General features: G+C 43.8%; 1 protein-coding gene across 1 annotated transcript in view; it reads left to right on the plus strand.

Moving 5' to 3' along the window:
* The window catches only part of LOC125121857 (receptor-type tyrosine-protein phosphatase T-like), a 178,900-nt gene that overhangs the window by 131,925 nt on the left and 23,991 nt on the right, over positions 1 to 22,984 (plus strand). Inside the window, exons 4-5 of the mRNA XM_047770177.1 lie at positions 398 to 599; positions 1,957 to 2,059. Of these exons, the coding sequence (XP_047626133.1) occupies positions 398 to 599; positions 1,957 to 2,059 (305 nt within the window). The remainder of the gene's footprint in view (positions 1 to 397; positions 600 to 1,956; positions 2,060 to 22,984) is intronic.

Raw genomic sequence — 22,984 nt, forward strand, 5'->3', positions numbered from 1 at the left:
GTGGCTCAGATCTGGTGTTGCTGTTGCTGTGGCTTTGGTGTAGACATGCAGCTGCAGCTTGGATTCAGCCCCTAGCTGGGAACTTTGCTATGCTGCAGGTTCGTCCCTGAAAAAAGAAACAAGTAATAACTTTATATTCTTTTCTTTTCTCTTTAATGGGACTACAAGAAATGATGCATGTGGCTCAAATTCTAATTCTAGTGGGCAGCGAAGCTCCAGACCATCAGCCGTGGAGTATTCAGAGGCTGGGGTCTGCTGTACCGTGGACAGTAACTGCAGAACTTGCTGACCGAGCTCATGTACCTTCTCCTTTCCTCCCCTGATGCTCCTCTGGGTGAGCTCTGCCCAGCTTCCCAGGGGAGGCACTGATTGGTTTGTTTGCTGCCTTCTTATCCAGATCAACTACAAGGCCATTGGCTCTCTGGACCCGAGTGCCGACCTCTCCAGCCAGAGGGGCAAAGTGTTCAAGCTTCGGAATGAAACCCACCATCTCTTTGTGGGCCTGTATCCGGGGACCACCTACTCCTTCACCATCAAAGCCAGCACTGCAAAGGGCTTTGGGCCCCCCGTCACCACCCGGATCGCCACCAAAATTTCAGGTATCTGTCTTCAAAAGGGAAAAGGAAGAAAAACGGTGGTAGTGAGTTTTTCCATGCGTCATGTTCGTGGGAGTGGAAAAAGGCAGAAGCCAACTGTCACCATGTGGGTTTGGAGGAACGAGGATGATGTAACCCCTTGTGTGTCACCATTGTCTCATGACGAAAACCTAATCTGTGAACTTTTGAATGTAAAAAAATATATCAATTCAACCAGACCTGAGAGAACACTGAATGATTCACCAAATAGTTTCCCCACCACACGGTTGCATTATAGTGCATTTTCCCCATACAAATGTGTTTGTAAAAATGTGATTTATTTTCAGGAATATTCCTTCTAGCAGTGTAGGGCACAGCATGGGTTCTCATGAAATGTCTGATGAATGAATGAATGAATGAACAAATGAGCGAATGACTGTTACAAAGCCATAGTTGTCCAAGATGTCACCTGCCATCACACAGGGCCTCGTCCCCTCCCACCAGACAGCATCAAAGCACAATTAGCTCAGAACCCTTTTTACAATTTACATTTTTTTTTTTCAGAATGCAATTCTGGCCTGCATCCATACATATTTTGCATAGATACAGACCCACGGTGTTTTCGTTAGCTTAATGTTTCCACTTATCCTTAGACCATAAGCATCTTACATGTTTCTACATTGCTTTCATTAGGATATTCTGTCAACTGAATGGACGTGACTTAATTAAACATTCCCCTGTGGTTGGATGTATTTGGTGCCTCCATGTTTTTTTTTTTTTTTTTTTTTATAAAATAGCCGCTTCAATAAACATGTTACAGAATAAAGTTTAATTTGTTGGCTTGGATTATGACTTTAGGATTAAATTCCAGAAATTGAAATACTGAATTAAAAGGGTTTAATAGCTCTTAATACAAATGGCTAAATTACCTTCCCAAGGGATTAGATTTACCCACTCTTATCAAAAGGTAGGGTCTCATTAAAAAAAAAAAAAAAAGATAAGAGGAGATAGTTCATCACTGTTGTAATTTGCATTTTAAATGTATTTAAGGTTGACTCTCCATGCACATCTTTAAGTACCTGTATTTCCTTGCATTTATCTGTTTAGTCAGTATGGGATTTTTTGATTCATAAAGGTTACTGGCCACATCATTGCTACTCTTCCCCAGACTCTGCTCAACCGTAGAGGAAACTACGGGCAGGTTAGACATCAGGAGCTGCTTTGCTGAAAGCCTGGGATGCCACAGGACTCATCCAACCATTTCCCCAACATCCCCCTTCTAGGCATCCTGAGTATCTTTAGGGCTGGCATGGAGGGGAGGGGAGGAGGGGGAGGGGTGGGTCCTGTGCTCAGCCCCCTTCTCTCTCTGTTCTCGGTCTAGCTCCATCGATGCCTGAATATGATACAGATACCCCACTGAATGAAACAGATACGACCATCACGGTGATGCTGAAGCCTGCTCAGTCTCGGGGAGCCCCCGTCAGGTGAGGAGGGGTCTTAACCTGGAGTTTGCCATTTTCCTTCTCTGCAGCATGCACACCTCCAGCTGAATCACGTCACTCATAGTGCATCGGGGTGAGACTGGCTGAGAGGGAAAAGGCCAGAGGCCCCGAGACAAGTTCAGAGGGGGCCACCGAGCCAGGAGCCCCCTCTCCCTACCATGGGACACTGGGACTGGTTTAGGGGGAACATACTGATGGAGACCTGAGGGGGGCTGGGAGAGAATTTTCTGCAACATGCCTATGATAAGTTGATTTCGTTGAGTTAGAGGCCTCGAAACACAGTTCTTTGGCAAGATCACTTTTCCATGTCCCACTGCCATTAACAGACAGGTAGACAGATTCACCCAGTGCTAACAATAACCCACTCTGTGATCACGAATGGGGCATAACCTCAGAGCTGGTCCAGTTTATGGCCTTGGAGTCCCTCAGGGGGCTTGAAGTCAGCGTCATACTGCTCATTTTAACAAGAGGCTGCTGGAGTCCAGGAGTGTACTTGGGGCCACAGGGAGAAAGCATCTCGGTAGCTAAGCTGGTCCCATGCAGGTCCATGGGTTTGTAGCTCTCGGGAAGGTGCACATCTCTTAAATCAGCTACCCTTTGTACAAGGGCAGCAGCTCCTATGTTGACTGCTGGTGTTTGCTCAGAGCTCAAGGGACTACAGACCTGGAAAACCAAGAAGAGTGTTGGGTGGAACAGCTCTCAGACTGCCTCAGTTCACTGTAACGAATGTGCGTGGATTGTCTTATGTGTCGGGAATGGGGAGGGCTACAAGGGATGAAAACCGTCCATTTATTTATTCATTCAATGAATGCGTATTGTTTGATTTATTTTTAAAATTTTATTGAAATATAGTGGATTTATAATGTATTAATTTCTGCTGTACAGCAAAGTGATTCAGATATACATATTTTTTTCCATTCTTCTTTTCCATTATGGTTTATCACAGGATATTGGATATAGTTCCCTGTGCTATATAGTGGGACCTTATTGGTTTTTTTTTAATCTATCCTATATATATAACAGTTTGCATAGTTTGTATCTGCTAATCCCAAACTCCCAATCCTCCCCTCCCCCACCCCCCACCCCTACCCCCTTGGCAACCACAGGTCTGTTCTCTGTATCTGTGACTGTTTCTCTTTCATAGACATGTTCATTTGTGTTGTGGTTGGGATTCCACCTGAAGTGACATCACATGGTATTTGTCTTTCTCTGACTTGCGTAGTATGATCATCTCTAGGTCCATCCGTTTGGCAAATGTTTCTTGAGCACTTGCTCTGTGTCAGGCTTAAGTGCTCGGGACATGCTAGTGAACCAGCTGTAAACAACTCACTCTTTAAAGAAAGTCACCCTTTAGTTGGGGAGACAGAAACCCAAAAGCGTAATTACAGTGCAGGGCATGTTTGTGGAGATGTGCAGAGGCCAGTATGAGAGCTCAGAGAAGTCCCAGAGGAGCTGATACTGAGTTATATCTTAAATGTTATATGCACATGTCGCCAGAGCAGTAAGAGGTACAGCGTGAACAAAGGCACAGAGGAAAGAGGAAGCTGGCTGTCCTCAGGAGGAACTAGGAGGGGTTAAGTGTGCATAAAGGTCAAGGCAGGGGTAGTGCAGTGAGGACAACAGCCATGTTGGAGAAGCACATGTTTGTTTGAGGGGACCTGGGCAGCTGCTGAATAGCCACGTGCAGTGTAAAGTCTCTTTCATGATACTGGAGACTGGGAGACCAACTAAGAAAGAGGCAATTGAAATGGTCTAGTTACCTGTTTTCCAACCTGGATCCAAATCTACCCAGAAATTATAGGCAGTGGAGCAGATAGAATCAATCGCCAGCAGTTTGGATTTTTCCTGTCTCTTCTATAGGCTTTGAACGGTGTTCTGTCCTAAGTCAGGTAGGTCTTCAGGCCTTCAAACAGGTGTGTGTAGAGTTTGAGGGCACCTGAACTAAGTAACTTTTGCCTTATCTTCTGCATACAATTTGTCCCAGGACTGTCCTACCTGTGACGAGCCAGAGTGGATGGTGGCTCTTACACCAAATAGGGTTGTTGAGTTTCTGCATTTCCTCCCTTTAGTCTCGAGCAACATTGTCTTATCCTTCTCTCTGTACACTGAGATATCTTTATCCTTGTTTTCAGATGAAGAGACTGAGGCTCAGAGATGCCTGAGGGCACACAGACAGTCAATAGGGAAGCTGAGCTGGAATGCATGTCCTCCTGGTGCCCAATCACAGGTTCCATCTTGGACACCCATGTCTGACTCCCCTTCATAGCTCTTACCTCTTCCACACAGCAGCACTGTGCATGTTTCAGAATCTTAGCAAGCTTCCCACATGGCAAGACTCTAGCCTAGAAAAGAGAAATTCATCCAACATGGTACAAGTGAGCAGCTGACCCAGGATCAGAGGCCAGATCTGCTCTAAAACTCATGACCTTTCTATGTATAGTAGACCCAGGTGTCACCTTTTGTTACTGCAAGCTTATGTGACTGTCAGCAAATGGACCTAGTCAGCTGGCATCCCTCTGTGTAGGCTTCCTAGTGGATGTGGATTCAGTCCCACTCCCCACAGGCTTCTGGCTGCTGTGTGAGGCAGGGAAAAGGAGGTGCATTCAGCGTCAGTGAACCAAGGTTCAAATCCTGCTCTAACACTGCTGTGTGACCTTGGGCAAGATACTTGATCTCTCTGAACCTCAGTTTTCCTTATCTGGAAAGTATAGGCAGGAGCTAGGTCACCAAAGCTGAAGAAGAGGTAGACAGGAGCCAAAGCAAGGTAGGCTGTCAGAGAGTTAGTTCCTTTGTTACCTTTTCTTCTTCTTTGTGGAACACAGGAAATTCTGTTCAAATTTTTTTTTCAAGCCTATCCCACCATAGAGTCATAGTGTTGCCCACTTCCTTCCAGTTCAAGTTTCCAAAGCTGTTCAAGACTCAGATTTCATTGTGGGCATATAAATGCTTCACTTTTTCCTTAAGAGCCCCTAACTTCTTTCCAACACAAAGATTCAGCAAAACTTTTTTTTTCTAATTGTCATGAAAAATAAGTAATTGGGATCCTTCCCAGTGATAGAAATAAAGTTAATTTTTGTACAGAGGATCAGGATCAATCAGATTATATGTCTGTGAACCTCTGAAATGCGTCAGAGTCAGCTGAATGCAGATGGGAGTAATTATCAGCATGTTTTATCGGACAACTACCATGATCCAAAAATTTAATCTCAACTCATCTGTGAGTAGTATTGTTCTCGCCTTGTTTGAAATGAGGGAACTAAAGTTCGAGGTCACAGAGCCAGTAAGTGCTGAAGCCAGGACTCATACCCCAGTCTGCCTGACTCCAGAGACCAGCAAATCGGTCTTTTGAGCAGCCCAAACCAAGGTGGTTGGGAAAGCTTTTCTAGTCCCCACAGAGAGAAGCCCCTCACACTTTCCCTCCAAGCCTATATACTCTTAGTTTGCACATCTGTTTAATGAGCTCATGCATCCTAAGACCACAGTAAATTAGGAGATGGGAACAGACATGCCCCAGTAGCCGTGAGAAATGACACTTGGCAGGGAACCAAAAATGGGACACTTCTTTCAAACCAACACAGGGACTCAAGAAACAAGGAGGTCTGTGTGCTGTAGCCCCTGGTTCACCCAAGAACTGTATCATTGTCTCATTATGTCCCATGTTTTCTGGTTAAAAGAGCCAGCCAGCTTCCATTTCAGGAGCGCACACTGGCCGGGGGCCTGTCACTGTACATAAACTGCATCTTCCCAATACTGCCATGGTTGCCTCCCCATTTTGCAGATATGGAGACCGAGACACACAGAAGCTTAACCCAAGCCATGAAACACGTGGGTAGTGCCGACAGAATTTAAACCCAGTTCAGGGAGTTCCCGTCGTGGCGCAGTGGTTAACGAATCCGACTAGGAACCATGAGGTTGAGGGTTTGATCCCTGCCCTTGCTCAGTGGGTTAACGATCCGGCGTTGCCGTGAGCTGTGGTGTAGGTTGCAGACGTGGCTTGGATCCTGCATTGCTGTGGCTCTGGCGTAGGCTGGCGGCTACAGTTCCGATTAGACCCCTAGCCTGGGAACTTCCATATGCCGCAGGAGCGGCCCAAGAAATGGCAAAAAGACAAAGAAATAAAAAAATTAAAAAAAAATAAACCCAGTTCAGCCAACCCTAAACCAACACTCATTTCTCTTTAGTGGCACCACCTCCGTAGGAGAAAGCTGTACATGATATATTTTGGTGACATTTCCATTGGAAAAAATAAAATAAAATAAATGTCACTGCTCCAAGGAGCAACGCCTGGTGTCTGGAAAAGTCTGGCTGCTTTGCTTCTCTAGGCTCTGGATTACTGAGGGCAGGGAGATGGGCAGTGTCTGGAATTCTTTTCAGACTGTTGCTTGGGCATTGGCCAAGAAGAGAAGAGACGCATCAGTGCCTCCCAGCAAGACTTTCAGGACAGCCTCAATGACAGCAGTGGCAATGTCAGAATAGATTTCAGTTACCTTAACCTTGTGTCACCTTGAACTCTCGGTACTCAAATGACCCTATGAAGGCAGTTGACCATTAAGTCATTCAACAAATGCTTTTTGAGCACTGCTATGTCCCAGAAACTGAGCTAAGCAATGAAGATATCACAGGAAATAATATAGACACACACCTGTCCTCTTGAGGTGTATCCTCCAGTAAGTGTACATGTGACTGGGGCGGGAAGGTGGGGCATGAAGCAAGTAAGGAAACAAAATGCTCAAACCAGAAAAAAACAAAATGACACAAAGCCAGTAGGGACAGTGACTGTGTTGATTGATAGGAGGCGTGGACGGACTGGAGAAATAAACACAGGCCAGCCCTGTGGACCAATGTGGAGTCCCACAGGTTGTGGGAAGCAGGAGTCTTGAGAAAACAGCAAAGGCACTCCATGATCACAGGACTCAAATTGCTAACTAGATGCATTGGGTGAAGGATGACTAGAATCCTGTTTTATAGCTCGTAGTTCCTTTCATTCCATTGAGGCCTCTGTTCATCACATACCCAGTGAGTAAGCTGGGTGGGAAATACCATCTCTATTTCAGAGGAGAAGCTGAAGTCTGAGATGTGAAGTGATTGGCCCAAGGTCATGGTGCTTCTTGTGCATAGAGCCAGTTCCTTCCTGCCTCTGAGTACATTGCTTACCCAGGAAGTTCTGAGTTCCCTGCCTCCGCATTCATTGCTCCCCCTCTGAGCATTGTCTGCCTCTGAGTTCATTGCTCCTCCCCAGGAAGTTCTGAGTTCCCCATACCCGGGATGTCAGGTGAGGACTGGGTGACCGTTTGGTGGGGGTGCTGTGCAGTGAACCTCCATCAGCTAGGAACGAGGGTCTGGGTGGTGTGGGCCCAGCCTGTCACATGTGAAGCTGCACATCCCTCTCTGTGAGGGCAGAGGCTCCCTGTTCTCCTGCACACTCATACCTGAGCCTCCGCCTCCAGGCCATGCCCAGGTGGACAGTTCTTCCTCTTTCTGCTAATAAAGCTCTGGCCCTGGTTGAGCCACACTCAAGCCCCCCATCTGCTGCTTGCTGCCCCTTAGCAGCCCCAGGGCTGAACTGAGAGGACAGGGGAGTGGGGGGGTGGGGAGGAAGGGAGGGTGTACGTGGGGCTCCCACACGCTCATCCCTTCAGCCAAACCACCTTGGCAGCTTGGCCTATTTTTCTAATACTCCACAATGGAGATTTATTGCTTTTGCATTGCTTTCCCCAGGCCTTCAAAGATTTATTGGTTTTTAAGTGACAGAATCCCAGAATTGCTTAAAAGATCAATCACATGGTGACTAGAATCTAATATTCAGCCCCAGCACGAGCACGCTGAGCCTTCTTCCTCCACGCCCCACCTGTCATGCTGATGTATCTGTAGTAACCTTCATAAGGAAGTTACTTGGCCATGAATGAATCACCCATAATGCAGCCCCGGAAGGGAGGCCCGGAGTAGGGCCCCGATTCTGTAGCAGACCCCCCTTTGGATCCCCAGGGGCTTCCTTGGACATGTCCTCCCCACCCCCACTCCTCCTTCCCATCCCATCAGTCTCTGGGACCTGCCCACCCTGCTCCCAAATCAGCTTTGAGATCAGCAGTTCCTTCTCCCTCTGCCACTCTCCAGCCTGCTCTCCTGACCTGCCAGGGTGGCTTTCTGGTTTGCCTCTCGTAAGCTCCTCTTCCTTGAATCTGCCCCCCACTAAAGATACGGGGCTGGTCTTTCAGAAGTACAAACTGGATCAAGTTGAACTTTCCAGCTTAAAATTGGTAAATTTTAGATTCATGCTTCTTAGCATGGAATCCAAGGCCCATCTGAATCTGCCTCTAACCTTTGTTTTTCGTTTCATTTCCTTGCACTCTGCTCCCTTAGCAGATTTTATTCAATAGCACCCTGTATGCTTCCCTCGTCATCCTTTTTTTTTTTTTTTTTGGTCTTTTTAGAGCCGTACCTGCGGCATATGGAGATTCCCAGGCTAGGGGTCGAATCAAAGCTATAGCTGCTGGCCTACACCACAGCAAGATGGGATCCGAGCTGCATCTGTGACCTATACCACAGCTCATGGCAACACCAGATCCTTAACCTACTGAGCAAGGCCAGGGGTCAAATCCACGTTCTCATGGATACTAGTTAGGTTCGTTAACCATGGAGACACAATGGGAATTCCCTTCATCATTCTTTTGTGAGCCTTTAATTGTGTTATACATTTGTTCGTCTGTTTTCTTATCCTTTTCTTTTTTTATATTTATTTATTTATTTAATGTGTTTTATAGCTGCACCTGCAGCATATGAAAGTCCCCAGGCTAAGGGTCAAATTGGAGCTGCACCTGCCAGCCTATGCCACAGCCACAGCAACACAAAATCCAAGCCACATTTGTGACCTACACCACAGCTCATGACAATGCTGGATCCTTAACTCACTGAGTGAGGCCAGGGATCAAACCTGCATCCTCATGGGTTACTAGTCGAGTTCATTATGGCTGAGCCACAATAGGAACTCCCTTTAATTTTCTGATTTATTAAACTATAGTTGATTTACAATGTTGTGCCAATTTCTGCCTCTATGTTTATATTTTCTTTGGTTTTGGTTCTTGCACACCCCTCACTAGACTGAGCTCTGGGAAACCTGTAGGCTTGACTAATGGGTCCCTTTCTCTGAGACAGGGTCTGGCTTTAGTAGGTATGCCCAAACCAAAAACCTAAGTAAGGGAGGAATCCCACATATCTGATGATACCTGGGAGATGCAGGATACTGGGACAGCAGAGATGCACTTCACTGGTCCTGCCTTCAGCTGCCTCCTTGTCTGTAAGAGCGCAGTCCAGGAGAACTCCTTGCACTGATGAAAATGTCCTATATCTGTGCTGTTGGATAGAATCGCCACTAACCACGTGTGGCCATTAAACCCTTGAAATAGAACTCATGCTACCAAGGAACTGATTTCTTAAAAATATTTTAAATTAAAGAGTCCCATTACTAGGGGGTAGCATTTGAACATGCAGGTCTATAGGGAAGATAAACAGAAAAAAATATATATATAGATGAGCCTGTGTACTGTATATCAAGCAGGCAGGGCCAGGAGGTCTCAGCTGTTGATAGGTCAGCAAAACAAGGGCCTAGAGCAGTGCCCTCAACGCAGAGGAGATGCTACTTGGTGTCGTGAAATCAAAACCAAACAAATCAGAAGGCCCCTCAGAAAGGGGGATGGGGACTCCCGTGAGCTCCCTTACCTGAGACTGTATAATACTGGGACCAGAGCAGGTGGGTACCCAGAGTCAAAACCAAGCAGGAGAGATGAGAGCAGATCCTAGGAGATGATCCAAGTTTTATCTGTCCATGCATGTATGTGTTTATCAATTAGCTAACTCAAGTCGATAAGTATTCCGTTCGAATTTTCAGCAAACAGCCACATGCCAGACACTGTGCTGAGCACTGGAGACCCAGAAAAAAGCAAAACAGGCCCACAGCCTGCTGATCCTAATGGCAGATCTAGCTCTGAGCTAACAGGGCCACAGACACTGATGACTGATCTATTAGAGATGATTCTTATGGAGTCCATGTCACCTGCCACCCCACTTCTGATTTCAGCAGGAGCTGAGGTGGATAGTTCCATGCATTGCTATAGGATCCCATCTCCGGCACCAGCACCCCTCCTTTTTTTCTGCCTTTTTGCCCAAATTCTTTCTCCAAAGCCCCAGTGGATCTGGTTTAGTCTATGCAAGCAGGTGCAGCTCAGGAATGCAGACAGTTTAATGCTATAGGGGAATTCTCAGCCCATGGGAGATGGGAGGCCGGGCCTGGCCTCCCATCCTTTGAAAGGACCATTCTGGGCCACATGCCACACAGTTCCTCACACATCCGCAGTAGTACTGAGTTCTGGATTCCCACCATGGGCGCCAGCTCAGCAGTGCACACTTTACTGGTTTTTCTTCCTTCTGTATCTCTCTTCTGTAAGAGAGGATCAGCCCCAGGCTGGGGAGTCAAGTGATGACGTTGGAGAAACTGAAAGGAAGCCAATAGGACAGCAGTAGGGAGAAAATGCAAGAGAGGACAGCGGGTGATGAGATTGGATCTGAAAGGGCCAGGTAACCCTGGGCTTTATCATTACGGAAGCCAGGAGTTTTATACGAAGAGCAATGAGGCGTCAGGAAAAGGATTTTAAGCAGGTATGATCCATCTTACTTTTTAAAAAGGTCTTTCTGGCATCAATGTGGAGATCAGATCAGAGAGGAAAAGAGTGGTTCTGAGAAACGAGTTGGGACCAGTCACAGTTGTCCAGATGAGAAATGAAGGTGACGTAGATAGTGTAGTTGAGGAGGTAGAAGGCGTGAGCCTTGGCTATGACTTCTCTACAGGGTTGGGGAGGCGGCTGTGAGGGACAAGACACTGTTCAGGGTGGCTCCCAGGTCTCTGGATTGGTTAGTGGGACGGATTGTGGTGCCATTGTCTAAGCCAAGGAAGACTGAGGGAAGGAAACGTCCACGAGGATACTTAATCCAGGAGAGGCAGTAAAGCTGGTCTAGGAAGTGAATGGGGGCAGTTAGAAATCAACTGGGCAAGGACAGGCTGGGACCTGGTGCATGCTCCAGGAGAGCCCTGGGCAACTCCAGGGGATCTCTCTCAAGGTCGGTTAGGACTTGAGGCTTGTTTTCATGGGCTGCTTGAGACACAGAGCACAGAGGGTACAGCCCTAGCTTGGAGAGCCAGGGGTGTGATGCACTGAATCCTAGGAGACACTGTACCATGGTGAAAGACTCTCAAGGTCATTGCAAGTTCTCCTCACTCCCTGATCATAATCCACGGTCCAGGTGCCTTTGAGGGGTGCAGTTAGTTAAGACTATAGGTTCTGAAATACAGAGTGATGAGCTGCAGTACAAACTGGAGATCCAGCCAGCTTTTAAAGAAAGAAGAAACTTTATTGGGAAATAAAGGAAACAACATCCAAATTTCCTCTAGGATTCCTTTAATAACTGTGAAGCCCCAAGTGGGAGCACGTGAAACACCACAGTAGGGTTTTGCCGGTCTATGGAGCTGTGTTGAGCACAACTGGCAACATTACCATCTGATTCTCAGATATCAGCATATGATGGTGTCCAATTATGAAGGAGAAATGAAAATGCAGAGGATTTATTAACATGGGGCAGCCTGGGGAATTCAGGAGTCCCTGTCCACGTTGGTGGAGATGGGAAGCTGCAGATACATTCCGACACTTTCTGTAAACATCATTTGTTTCACTGTGTTCCCCAGCCCTCTGGGCGGCCTCTGCAGGGGCTGGAGATGGGGACTGCTGTGTGTCCCACACTGGTGTGGAGACATGGGAAAGAACCCCTCCCAAAGAAGCCACAAGATTTAGCTCTGCAGGTAATACCATTTGTTTCCAAGTCTCACAGCTTGCTGGGGTTTCATCACACCAGACTGGGAAAGAGGAGGAGCCAGATACAAGAAGAGGCAACCAGAAATAAGGAAACAGGGGGTAAATGCGACTGCAGAGCTATTTCCGATGGGGCTGTCCCAGGCTCTAAATATGGTGACTCGGTACCTATGATTAAAGAGACTTAAAACTACTCCTAGTGAAATTACCAGGGAGACTCTGAGGGTAGCACAGAGCTGCAATCAGAAAGATCATTCAGAAAAACAAAAGAAGAGTGAAACCCAGATAATTTAGGTGGATTTGCCGTCACCTCAGTGCATCTTAATTGCACTGTGGCTCTTTTTTCGTAAGCCCCCCCGGAACAACCCAGCTCACCAAGAATTAGCTCTGATGTTAAAGGGCCCTAGATCATATTCCTGAGGCTCAAACCAAGGAGGAAAAACAGGTGTTTCAGGAGGAGTATTTTAAATGGAGCAGGAGCAGTTGCTGGAACATGGAGAACGAAGGAGTGTTCTATTTTGGACCGCCTGCCATCTGGAGAGATGGAGACGAGACTGTCACTGGCATGAGGGAAAGGAGAGTGTGGTCGTCATCATGCTCACCTCCTACCAGAGGAACTATTTAAATTCCAAAAACCTGGAGGCATCAGAGCAGGAGGGTTTAGAATTGGGAAGCACTACATCCAGGTGGTATTTGAAGCATGGGCGGGGTAGATGAGCTTATCCAGGAAAGTGGGGATGGTAAGAGATAAGGAATAAGACAGAGCTCTGTGAAACTCTATCAGGGAACCACATGGGGGATGGAGAAGGACTGGCCTCAGAGGGAGAGGAAAAACTGGGACAGAGTTAAAGCATGAAAGCCAAAGGAAGAATAAGTTAAATAAAAGAGATGGTTGACATGGAGTGAATTAACTTTCTCTAAATGCTCCACGCAGTTCTTTCAGTAGAAAAGAAGAAAGGCACACAACTTGAGCCAGGATCATGGGAAAAGGAAGATGACTGTATCAACGAAAGTGCTTCAAAATGGACTGTATGGTCCAAGCTTGATTTAAAAGGTCTAAGGAGGTGGATGCATAAATAACAGTGATACTCAGGCCAGTCAACCTCAGCGCTGTCGAAGAAACTGTGCAGAGGGTACAAAGCTGGGAGAGGCTGGGAAGATAGGAAGTGATCTTTAGAGAATAAGTGATCAGAGGTCCAGTAATGGAACCTTGCTCTGGGAGGAATGTGGCTCTGGGTATGACTGTGTCGGCAGTGATGGTAGACAGATGATAGTGGATTCAAGGTGAAGCCAAGTATTTTAAAGAAGGTCAGGATATGGACAGAAGGGCTGGCTAAGTAGGTGTAGTTCTTCGAAAACTAAGCTCCCACCCTGGGGAACTGGTGAAACCCAACACAAGCGCCACGGTAATTCTGCATGATGCGGATCCTGGGTCCCACTTTTTCGGCGGCACGTATTCTGCTGAGCCGAACCTCTCACACTCTTCTGGGTCCTGTGACAGTTGGCATCACTGCTTTGTTTTAGATCTTGCACAGCTGATAACTGATGGCTCTAAGTTTCTCTCTCTGCCACCACCCAAAGGTCAGACTTTCAAGTCGGCCTCCATCAAGTGCATCTCTATGGCCTGATCTATCGATGTTCTTCTGCGCTAGTGTGTGAACCATGTGAGAATCCAAGGAGGCCTCCTCTCATCCAGAAAGCATTCTGCACAATGTTCGCTTCGGCTGCCTGTGGCTGCTCCAAAGTGCCTCCTCTCTGTAGTTTTGAGAGAGATGATCCTGAAGGCCCTGGCTTTTTAGTAGGGATAGAACAATTTGAGGGTTAGAATCTCCAACCTTAGGCAGAAGAAATTTGTGCTTACCTCCTTTCCGAGTGCAACCCCAACCCATCTTTTTCTTGCCTGGCTACAGTTGCTTGGGATTTGCTGTTTAGTGCATTTCCACTTGAATGGAGGCTCACTAAGCAGTTAATAAAGATGATAAAGGTATCAAGTAACTATTCATGGCCAAGGCAAGGGCTAGCAGCCCCAGTAGCATAAGAAGGAGTCAAGGGTAAGACTTCAGACCTCCACAGACCTATACGATAGCCAGAGCTACCTGAGGCTACTTAAAATTAAATTAATTAGAATTGAACTAAATTAAAATGTCAGTTCATTAGTTGCACTATCCACATTTCAAGTGCCCAATAGCCAGATGTGACCAGTGGTTACCATAATGAAGAGCACGTCCATCAGCACAGAAGAGTCTCTTGGACTGCATTGCTCTAGACTCTGGGAAGGCTGGTAAAAAGGACCTTTGACTGGGCTGACTTGCTGCTGAGACCCTGACCAACTGAACCAGACTTCCCAGATTCCACTGCCTCCCCTTTGCTGGGAAGAAATTCTCAGAAATGCTTTAACCTCAGAGTTTTCAAACTTTATTGAAAATCAGAATCACCTGGAGAGCTAGGAAATATGTAGATCCCTACCCATGCCTCAGGATAATGAAATTGGGCCTGAGAATCTGCATTTTATTTATTTAAATTTTTTTTTCTTTTTGACCATATCTAAGGCATACGGAAGTTCCCAGGCCAGGGATCAAATCCGAGCCACCACTGCTGTGATCTATGTCACAGCTTCAGCGACACCAGATCCTTAACCCATTGCACCAGGCCAGGGATCAAACCTACGCCATCAGAGAGGCAATGCTGGATCATTAACCTGCTGCACCACAGTGGAAACTCCGAGATCTGCATTTTGACGATGATCTTGCTGGTTGGGCTCAAATCACAACTTGAATACCACTGGTTTAGCCTAAGATAGCCTTGGGTTTGGAGAAAAGAGCCTGTACAGGAAACCAAATATTTTCTTCCGTGGTGCCAGTATTTCTTCCTTTTCATGATTGGGGGGAGCAATTGTTTTGCATTTTACTGCAGAGTTTCCCTTGTTTTTACAGCTTTTGTCTCGTTGGGTGTATGTTTCAGCCTGAAGATAAGCAGTTTTAGCTTATAAGATCTGAATTAAGTTTTCTGCCAGCTTATTTCTCTATCCCTGTCCACATGAGTGCCGAAAACACACCCCTGTTTTCTGATGATGATGACCATGACTGGTGTCTGAAATACACGTTGTTTTGTTCCATGCTGAGAACGTATCTGAATACATCACTGCTGTGCAGGGATTGGGGCTTAGGGTAGAAGATGGATTGTGGGGTGAGACTGAGCATCAGTATCTGAACAAATCTGTGTTCTTTTACAGAAGGCTAGAGCAGTCTCGGAGAAACAAATCCATTTCCAACTTTCACTCTATAAAAAGTTCCATATTTTCTTAGATCAGACAAAATATTATTGAGTGCCAGGATGCAGCAGCAATATGGGCGCGTCACTCTGCTAGGTTGGAATCTGTATGCATTGTCCCCCCGGGCCAGTTTCGATTATGTTCTTTTTCTTTTTATTGCAGTCAGCAAATCTGAATTTGCTATTGTGGGGAGAGTAGGAAGAAGGTGGGGGGGAGAAATGAAGGTTTTTTAACCTTCACAAAGTTCAGAGGTTCAGTCTGAATAAGCACAAAAACTTTTCCGCATGCCTCTGAATTCCTTGAATTTGCAGAACTGCTCAGCATCCCAAGAGAACTACCTTGTGCATAGGATTCAAGCCCCGCTTTGTAGCTAAAAGGCAGAGCTGAAATTGTGAGAGGAGGGTTCGGGAAAGGGGGAAGAGGAATCAGTGGGGAAAAAAAGTTTGGTCCCAATCCAGGTTAAGTTTCAGCCTATTGTTAGGTTTCTTCAATTCAAAGCCATCTGCTTCCCACAGCTCTCAGATACCGTCTCCCCTGCCAGGACACCCTGTTCCTGCTTAATTGAAATTAGTTTCCAAGAATAGTTGTCCACAGCAGTTTCCAATGGTGAGAATGTTTTCAAAGTCACAATAGGAGTTGAAGCTTTGGGATGCAGATGTCTACACATGAGCCAGATGTTCAAAAGGCCTCACGTGGTCTAAACAGCCTTCACATTCCTAAAGCCAAGGCTCTCTCATTGGCCTCTGTGATGCATAAATGGCTCCTTTGAAACTGTCACCATCTCTCTCTCTCCATCGGAGACCTGTAATACCACAAGTGTGAGGGGAAACAATCACTTCCATTCAGGATTAGAGCAATGTGTTTCCCAGGCTTAATTATACCACAGGTATATAAATTACAGAAACATGTTAATGCTCCCATGATTAAAATTATAGAGTGCCTAATTGAAAAAGCATAAACTGAATTGAAGAATTCCTAATTATAGTTTGCTTTGAGGTGTTAATTTCCTCCATAACGAATGCGTAATTTCTTGGAACCTAAAAAGGTAGCCTCTTGCATCAGCACATAGGCTGCAGGCAAATGGGACAGGCTGCTGTAATCATTCGGTTCAGAAAGTTGGCAGGGGAGGCATAGTTCAGAGGGAGGATGTTGGGAGGGAACTTGGGGAAGAGGTAGAACTGGTGAGATCGACAAACCAGGGTCCACCTAGTGGGCATCAAGATCAAGGACAGGTGAGGAGCCCTTAGCAAACTTTTTCCACTTGCCTTGCTCTTCCCTTTCCAAAGTCTCAACATTGATCCCAGTTGGTTTTAGTAACTGTTATGCCGCCAAGACAGTCGTTCTCAAAATTTGGTCCTAGACCGATGGTGTTATCTGGGAGTTTGGTAGAAATGCAAACACTCAGGCTCCACCCCCTGACCTCAGGAACTCAGGGGGTGGAGCCTATCCCTCTGTGTTTTAACAAGGCTACCAGAAGATTCTGACACATGCTAGAGTTTGGGAAGCACAGTTCGAAGGAGTGGTCCCAGGTAGCCTAAGGCACATCCGACTGACTTTGTTGAGCTCCTACTCTGGATCAGAACCTGTGGCTGGTGACTTCCCAAGTATCATTTTATTGTATACCGCCAGCATCACACTGTAGTAGAAAAAAGTGATCACCATTTCTCAGGTGAGAAAATGAGATCCAGAGAAGTTGGCCTACCCAGCTCCTATTAGCTTTGGGAGCCATAGGCCTTGTCTGCAGGCTCTGAGGAAGACTCACGCATTGCATTGTCCATTTTTTTGGTTGTCGTTACATAGTTTTCATCAATATTTTTTTAATGACCAATGGTTTTTCTAAGCATTGCAGAGCTGGAGTCTGAGCTGCTGTTGAGGATAACTTCCAGGTGAGTCACAAAGTGGCTAAGGTTGAGTCTAATTGTAGCATAAGGAAGGGAGCCCCTAAGTATTTGTAATAACTGCTATTGATGGTATAGAGGGTTAGTATGCATGTTTCTTGAATAGTGATGCGAATTCTAAGTATAAAAGGCCACATCTTTAAAAAGATGTTCATTGGTTTTTAGAAGGAACTCCCCTTGCATAAGGACTCAGGTAACTGAGCCCCCGCCATTAGGGGCTTTAGGGGCCAGTCGAAGTAAGACATGCTTTATGTCCATCTCCTCTGTCCAGGTATCTTGGTTTTCTCTGGTTTCTGTTTCCTGGTCTAAACACTTACTTACTCTGAGTGTGTGTGTCTGTGTCTGTGTGTCTGTATTTGCATAGGTAGGTTTTAGCCAATCCACAGCCATCTGAAGCACTAAACTTATGCTCTTATTTTATAGCATTCCAGGAGGCTTTTGCATAATTCTTAGCCATTCCTATGTGGTTGAAAATTTGGGTCATTTGCAGTTATTTGTTGTCATAAATAACCCAGCAGTAAATATATTTATTCATGCTTTTCTTTTGGAATTGTCTCTTTAAATAGGAAAAAAAAAAATCCCCAGGAGTGAAATTATTGAAATGAATAAAATGGACCTAAAGTGTATTGAGTGCCTACTCTTATATGCCAGGCACTGACAGCCAATTCATATATATTAACCTTTTTCATTCTTTAATTAAAAAAAAAATCTCAAAGTAACAAGTGCACATAGTTGGCAAATCAAATAGTCAAACCATTCTCTGCCCCACATTTTTCAACCCCCCAGTCCTGTGCCCCAGAGGAAATTGCATTTTAATTCTTTGCCATTTCTTCTGGGAATTGGCAATGTCACTGCATAATGTGCTATTTTAAAGTTATTGATTACAGGCATTATCTATTTACTTCCTGCTATTATGAGTGAGAATTTGACTGTCTTGAATCATCTAGCTTCCCAATGTTGTTATACCACTAGTTTTAGTTAAATAAATACACGATAGCTAATTTTATAATTCTATAGAAGTAAGCCACTTCAGTGCCAAGTGATTTACTATTTTTATTGTCGTATTATATAATGAACTTAAAGCTTACTATGTGCTAGACACAATTTTATATCCATTACCTATAATATCTCAGTTAATTTTCACCAAAACCTTATGAAGTAACAACAAATAGTATACCTGTTTTAAATGGGAAAATGAAGTACTGAAAGGTTAAGTAAATTGCCCAAGATCATGCAGCTAATACATTCCTGATCTTGGATTTGAACATGACAGTCTGGCTCTACAATCGGACTCTTAACCACTACCTCTCATTATTCTTCCTATTTTTTACAGTGTGTTTTCTAAATTTCACAGAATGTACAATTATCCTGTTTTATTGAGGCAGTACCTTTATTATAATATTAATACCTCTTTCTTCCAATAGAGTGCTGCCATTTCAGATTAACTATTAAATCCCTCGTTTTATTTTGTTGGGTGGTTTTGTTTGTTTGTTTGTTTGTTTGTTTTGGTCATTTTCTTCTATTTTCTAGAAAAATATCAACCTTATCTAGCATTCACTTTAAATTTCAGCAATCATGATTTTCCCTTTTAAGAAAATCTCTATACCGTTCTCTGATTTTATTTTTCTCAAAGCATCACTTCTTGTTTATAGAAACAATCATTTCTTTTCTGAGGACAGTGTTTTTTTTTTTTTTTTCGTCTTTTTGCTATTTCTTGGGCCGCTCCCGCAGCATATGGAGGTTCCCAGGCTAGGGGTTGAATCGGAGCTGTAGCCACTGGCCTACGCCAGAGCCACAGCAACGCGGGATCCGAGCTGCGTCTGCAACCTACACCACAGCTCACGGCAACGCCAGATCGTTAACCCACTGAGCGAGGGCAGGGATCGAACCCACAACCTCATGGTTCCTGGTCGGATTCGTTAACCACTGCGCCACGACGGGAACTCCTGAGGACAGTGTTCCTAATTTGCAAAGGGGGAAAGGCTTTGCTGACTCCCGTCTTATCTGTGTTTCTTCTGGAGTCATCTTTTTCCCATTTGAATTGACTACCCTCTTTCATATTGGAGCATTCTCACCTAACATGTGACGCTTCGTAATCAATGTCTCAAAGTATGGTGTTGTAAAGGTTGACTGGAAGTACTGTATTTTGGGGATTTGGGGGGAGTGTGGGGTGGGGTGGGGGAAAGACATGAGCACTCTCCAGAGATGAAACCTCCTGTTTCCCACCTGAGGGGTAAGGGATAGATACTTGGAAGCCCACTTGCAAGGGTTTGATGGTTTCATGTATAGAATTTTGAACAATACCCCTGTTTTCAGCCCCACATTTCACTTTCACACTTTCCATATTTTACTGCTCCGAGAATCTCACTTGAAACGCATTGGACAAATCACTCCATTCTTATTCACATTTCTTTATAATTTGGCTTTCTTTATCTTGCCAGGAAGGGTACCTTTCTTATGACCATTTGCAGTCTTTCAAAATTTTGTTGAAACCCCTCATCCACTGAGGGCCCCTCTTGTTCTTTTTCTTTTCTTCCCCTTATGGATTTATATGCTTTTTCATCTTTTACTGTCATGTCAGTGGGATCTCAGGAGAGAGAGGAGGTAAATGGAATACATTAAATCTTCCACTTTTAACTAGAAGTTCACTTATATTATTATCTAATCCAGTTCTCACAATAATCATTTATGGAGACATTATTATTGTCTTCAGGTTTCCAATATTATTTAAATATTTAAAGGAAGGTCCTACAACTAGTAAGATTCGGAGCCAAAATTCAAATTTGATGCAGATGTTAGAATCTGTGCTTTTTCTCCTTCCAGGTTATGAAAATGTTTATGAATCTTGAAAGCCATTGCCAAATTATTTCCCCAGTTTGATGAATCAATTTACAAAGCTGCTGGAATTATATAATCCTACCAGTTCTACCACAAGTTCACCAAGATGACATGTTATAATTTATATGTACTTTTATCCTGTAACGGGTTTTAAGTGGGAGCATATTATCATTTTGATTTGCATTTCTTGGTGTATTGGCAAGACAGAATTTTTTTCCCATGTGTTTTTATACTGTTGACATTTCTTTTTTTATATATATAATTTTTTTATGTTCCCACTGTACAGCAAGGGGGTTAGGTTATCCTTACATGTATACATTATAATTACATTTTTCCCCCACCCTTTCTTCTGTTGCAACATGAGTATCTAGACAAAGTTCTCAATGCTATTCAGCAGGATCTCCTTGTAAATCTATTCTAAGTAGTGTCTGATAAGCCCAAGCTCCTGATCCCTCCCACTTCCTCCCCCTCCCATCAGGCATGGACTTGGAGAAAAGACTTGTGGCTGCCTGATGGGAGGGGGAGGAAGTGGGACATTTCTTTTTTGTGTGTGTGAGTTTCCTTTTTAACATTCTTTTTCCGATATACCTATGGCAGTGTCAGTGGTTCTCAAGGAGAGTTAATTTGTCTCCCAAAGGCAATGTCTGGAGATACTTTGGGTAGTTACCATTTGGGGGTGGGGGATGCTCCTGGCATCTAGTTAGTGAGTAGAGGCCAACGATTCTGCTAAACATCCTATAATGTACAGGTCACCCCCTACAATAAAGATTATCCAGCCAAAATGCCAGGAGTGCCAAGACTGAGGTACACTGACCTATGAGGATCTTGATAGGCCTTTTATTTTTATTTTTTGAAAATATATGATTAGATCAGAGAGTCTCAATCGTTTTGGCCTCAAGACCCCTTTACATTATTAAAAAATAATTAAGATCCCAAAGAGCTTTTGTTCCTATGGGTTTTTGTCTATCAATAGCAGTATGTTCTGTGAGAAATTAAAGCTACACTGTAAACATATTGGGTTTTTTTGTTGTTGTTGTCATTGTTTTTATATTTATACATTTTTTTCTGCTATACAGCATGGGGACCAAGTTACACATACATGTATACATTCTTTTTCCTCCTATTGTTGTGTTACCATGTAAGTATCTAGACATAGTTCTCAATGCTACACAGCAGGATCTCATTGTAAATCCATTCCAAGAGCAATAGTTTGCATCTGTTAACCCCAAGCTCCCAATCCCTCCCACTCCTCCCCTCTCCCCCTGGGCAGCCACAAGTCTATTCTCCAAGTCCATGATTTTCTTTTCTGTGGAAATGTTCATTTGTGCTGTATATTAGATTCCAGTTATAAGTGATATCATATGGTATTTGTCTTTCTCTTTCTGACTAATTTCACTCCGTATGAGAGTCTCTAGTTCCATCCATGTTGCTGCAAATGGCATTATGTTATTCTTTTTTTGTGTCTGAGTAGTATTCCATTGTGTATATATACCACATCTTCCTAATCCAGTCCTCTGTCGATGGACATTTGGGTTGTTTCCATGTCTTGGCTATTGTGAATAGTGCTGCAATGAAAATGCTGGTGCATGTGTCTTTTTTAAGGAAAGTTTTGTCCAGATATATGCCCAAGAGTGGGATTGCTGGGTCATATGGTAGTTCTATGTATAGATTTCTAAGGTATCTCCAAACTGTTCTCCATAGTGGCTGAACCAGTTTACATTCCCATCAACAGTGCAGGAGGGTTCCTTTTTCTCCACGACCCCTCCAGCACTTGTGCTTTAAAATAATAGTAAACCCAGTACATTAATATAAACAATATATTTATATTTTATGAAGCAATCAAATGAGGGAGAAGAGGTGTATTATTACACATTTTTTGCAAATATTTTTAATATATTTAATGTCTGGCTTATAGAAAATAAGTAGATTCTCAAATCTGTTATGTATCAATTTATATTTCCCTTTGAATGGATATTTTACCCTTGATTTTATCCTTGCCATTTTATCCTTTATTTTCTAACATTATGCATTGGCCATTGGAAAAAAAAATCACTGAATTGTAAAAATTTTTCAAATGTTGACACATTTCATTATATAACATCAAAATATTATATTTACTAATATCACCACCAACTCTCATCAGTAAAGCATTTACATTTTGGGAACCTGTCAAGTTCATAGTGACAAATAACAAGTTTTCCAAATTATAATTTTTTCACTTGAAAGCTCCAGCATGAATAAATATCACCAGTTTCCATAAAAGTTACAAGCTTCACTTATTTTGGAGAAGATGTTTATCAAATATCCAAATGTTAATAACCACAATTTGTCAGTTACTCTTTCATTAAAATCAAAAAACAAAAAAATGGTGCTTTATTGAAAATGTGGCTAGTTTAGCATGCAACTCAAACAATCACATAAATGATTTTTTTCCTTAAGAAACATAGTACTTCAGTAAGTAGGAGACATGCTTTAGGCATATTTCCTGTTTTGTCACTTGAATATTAAAAAGATGTACTCAAGTGTTGAAATCAACATTTTTGTTGCTTCATCAAGGACTTTTTTAAGTAAAACTGGCATTTTTGTTTCCTACGGGAAGTTTTTTTTTAATAATACCTTAAATTATGATTTTTCTTTTTTCTCTTCTACTTATTATTAAAGTATAGTTGATTTACAATGTTTCATCAAGATCTGTTGTAAAACAAAGTGACCCAATCACACACATTTCCCTGTGCTATACAGTAGGATTCTTTTGCCCATCCACTCCAAATATAACAGTTTGCATCCAAAAAAATCCCAAAGTGCCCATCCATCCCACTCCCTCCCCTTTCCCCCTTGGGAACTCCAAGTCTTCTCTTCTTGGCCATGATCTGTTTCTGTTTTTTGTTTCATTGTTCATTATTTTTAGATAGGATCATCTGTTCCATATTTTAGATTCCACAAATAAGTGATCATATGGTATTTGGCTTTTTGTTTCTGGCTTAGTTCCCTTAATATGAGAGTCTCTAGATCCTTCCATGTTGCTGCAAATGGCATTAGTTTG

This window comes from Phacochoerus africanus, chromosome 3 (genome assembly GCF_016906955.1).
Source record: "Phacochoerus africanus isolate WHEZ1 chromosome 3, ROS_Pafr_v1, whole genome shotgun sequence".
Classification (NCBI taxonomy): domain Eukaryota; kingdom Metazoa; phylum Chordata; class Mammalia; order Artiodactyla; family Suidae; genus Phacochoerus; species Phacochoerus africanus.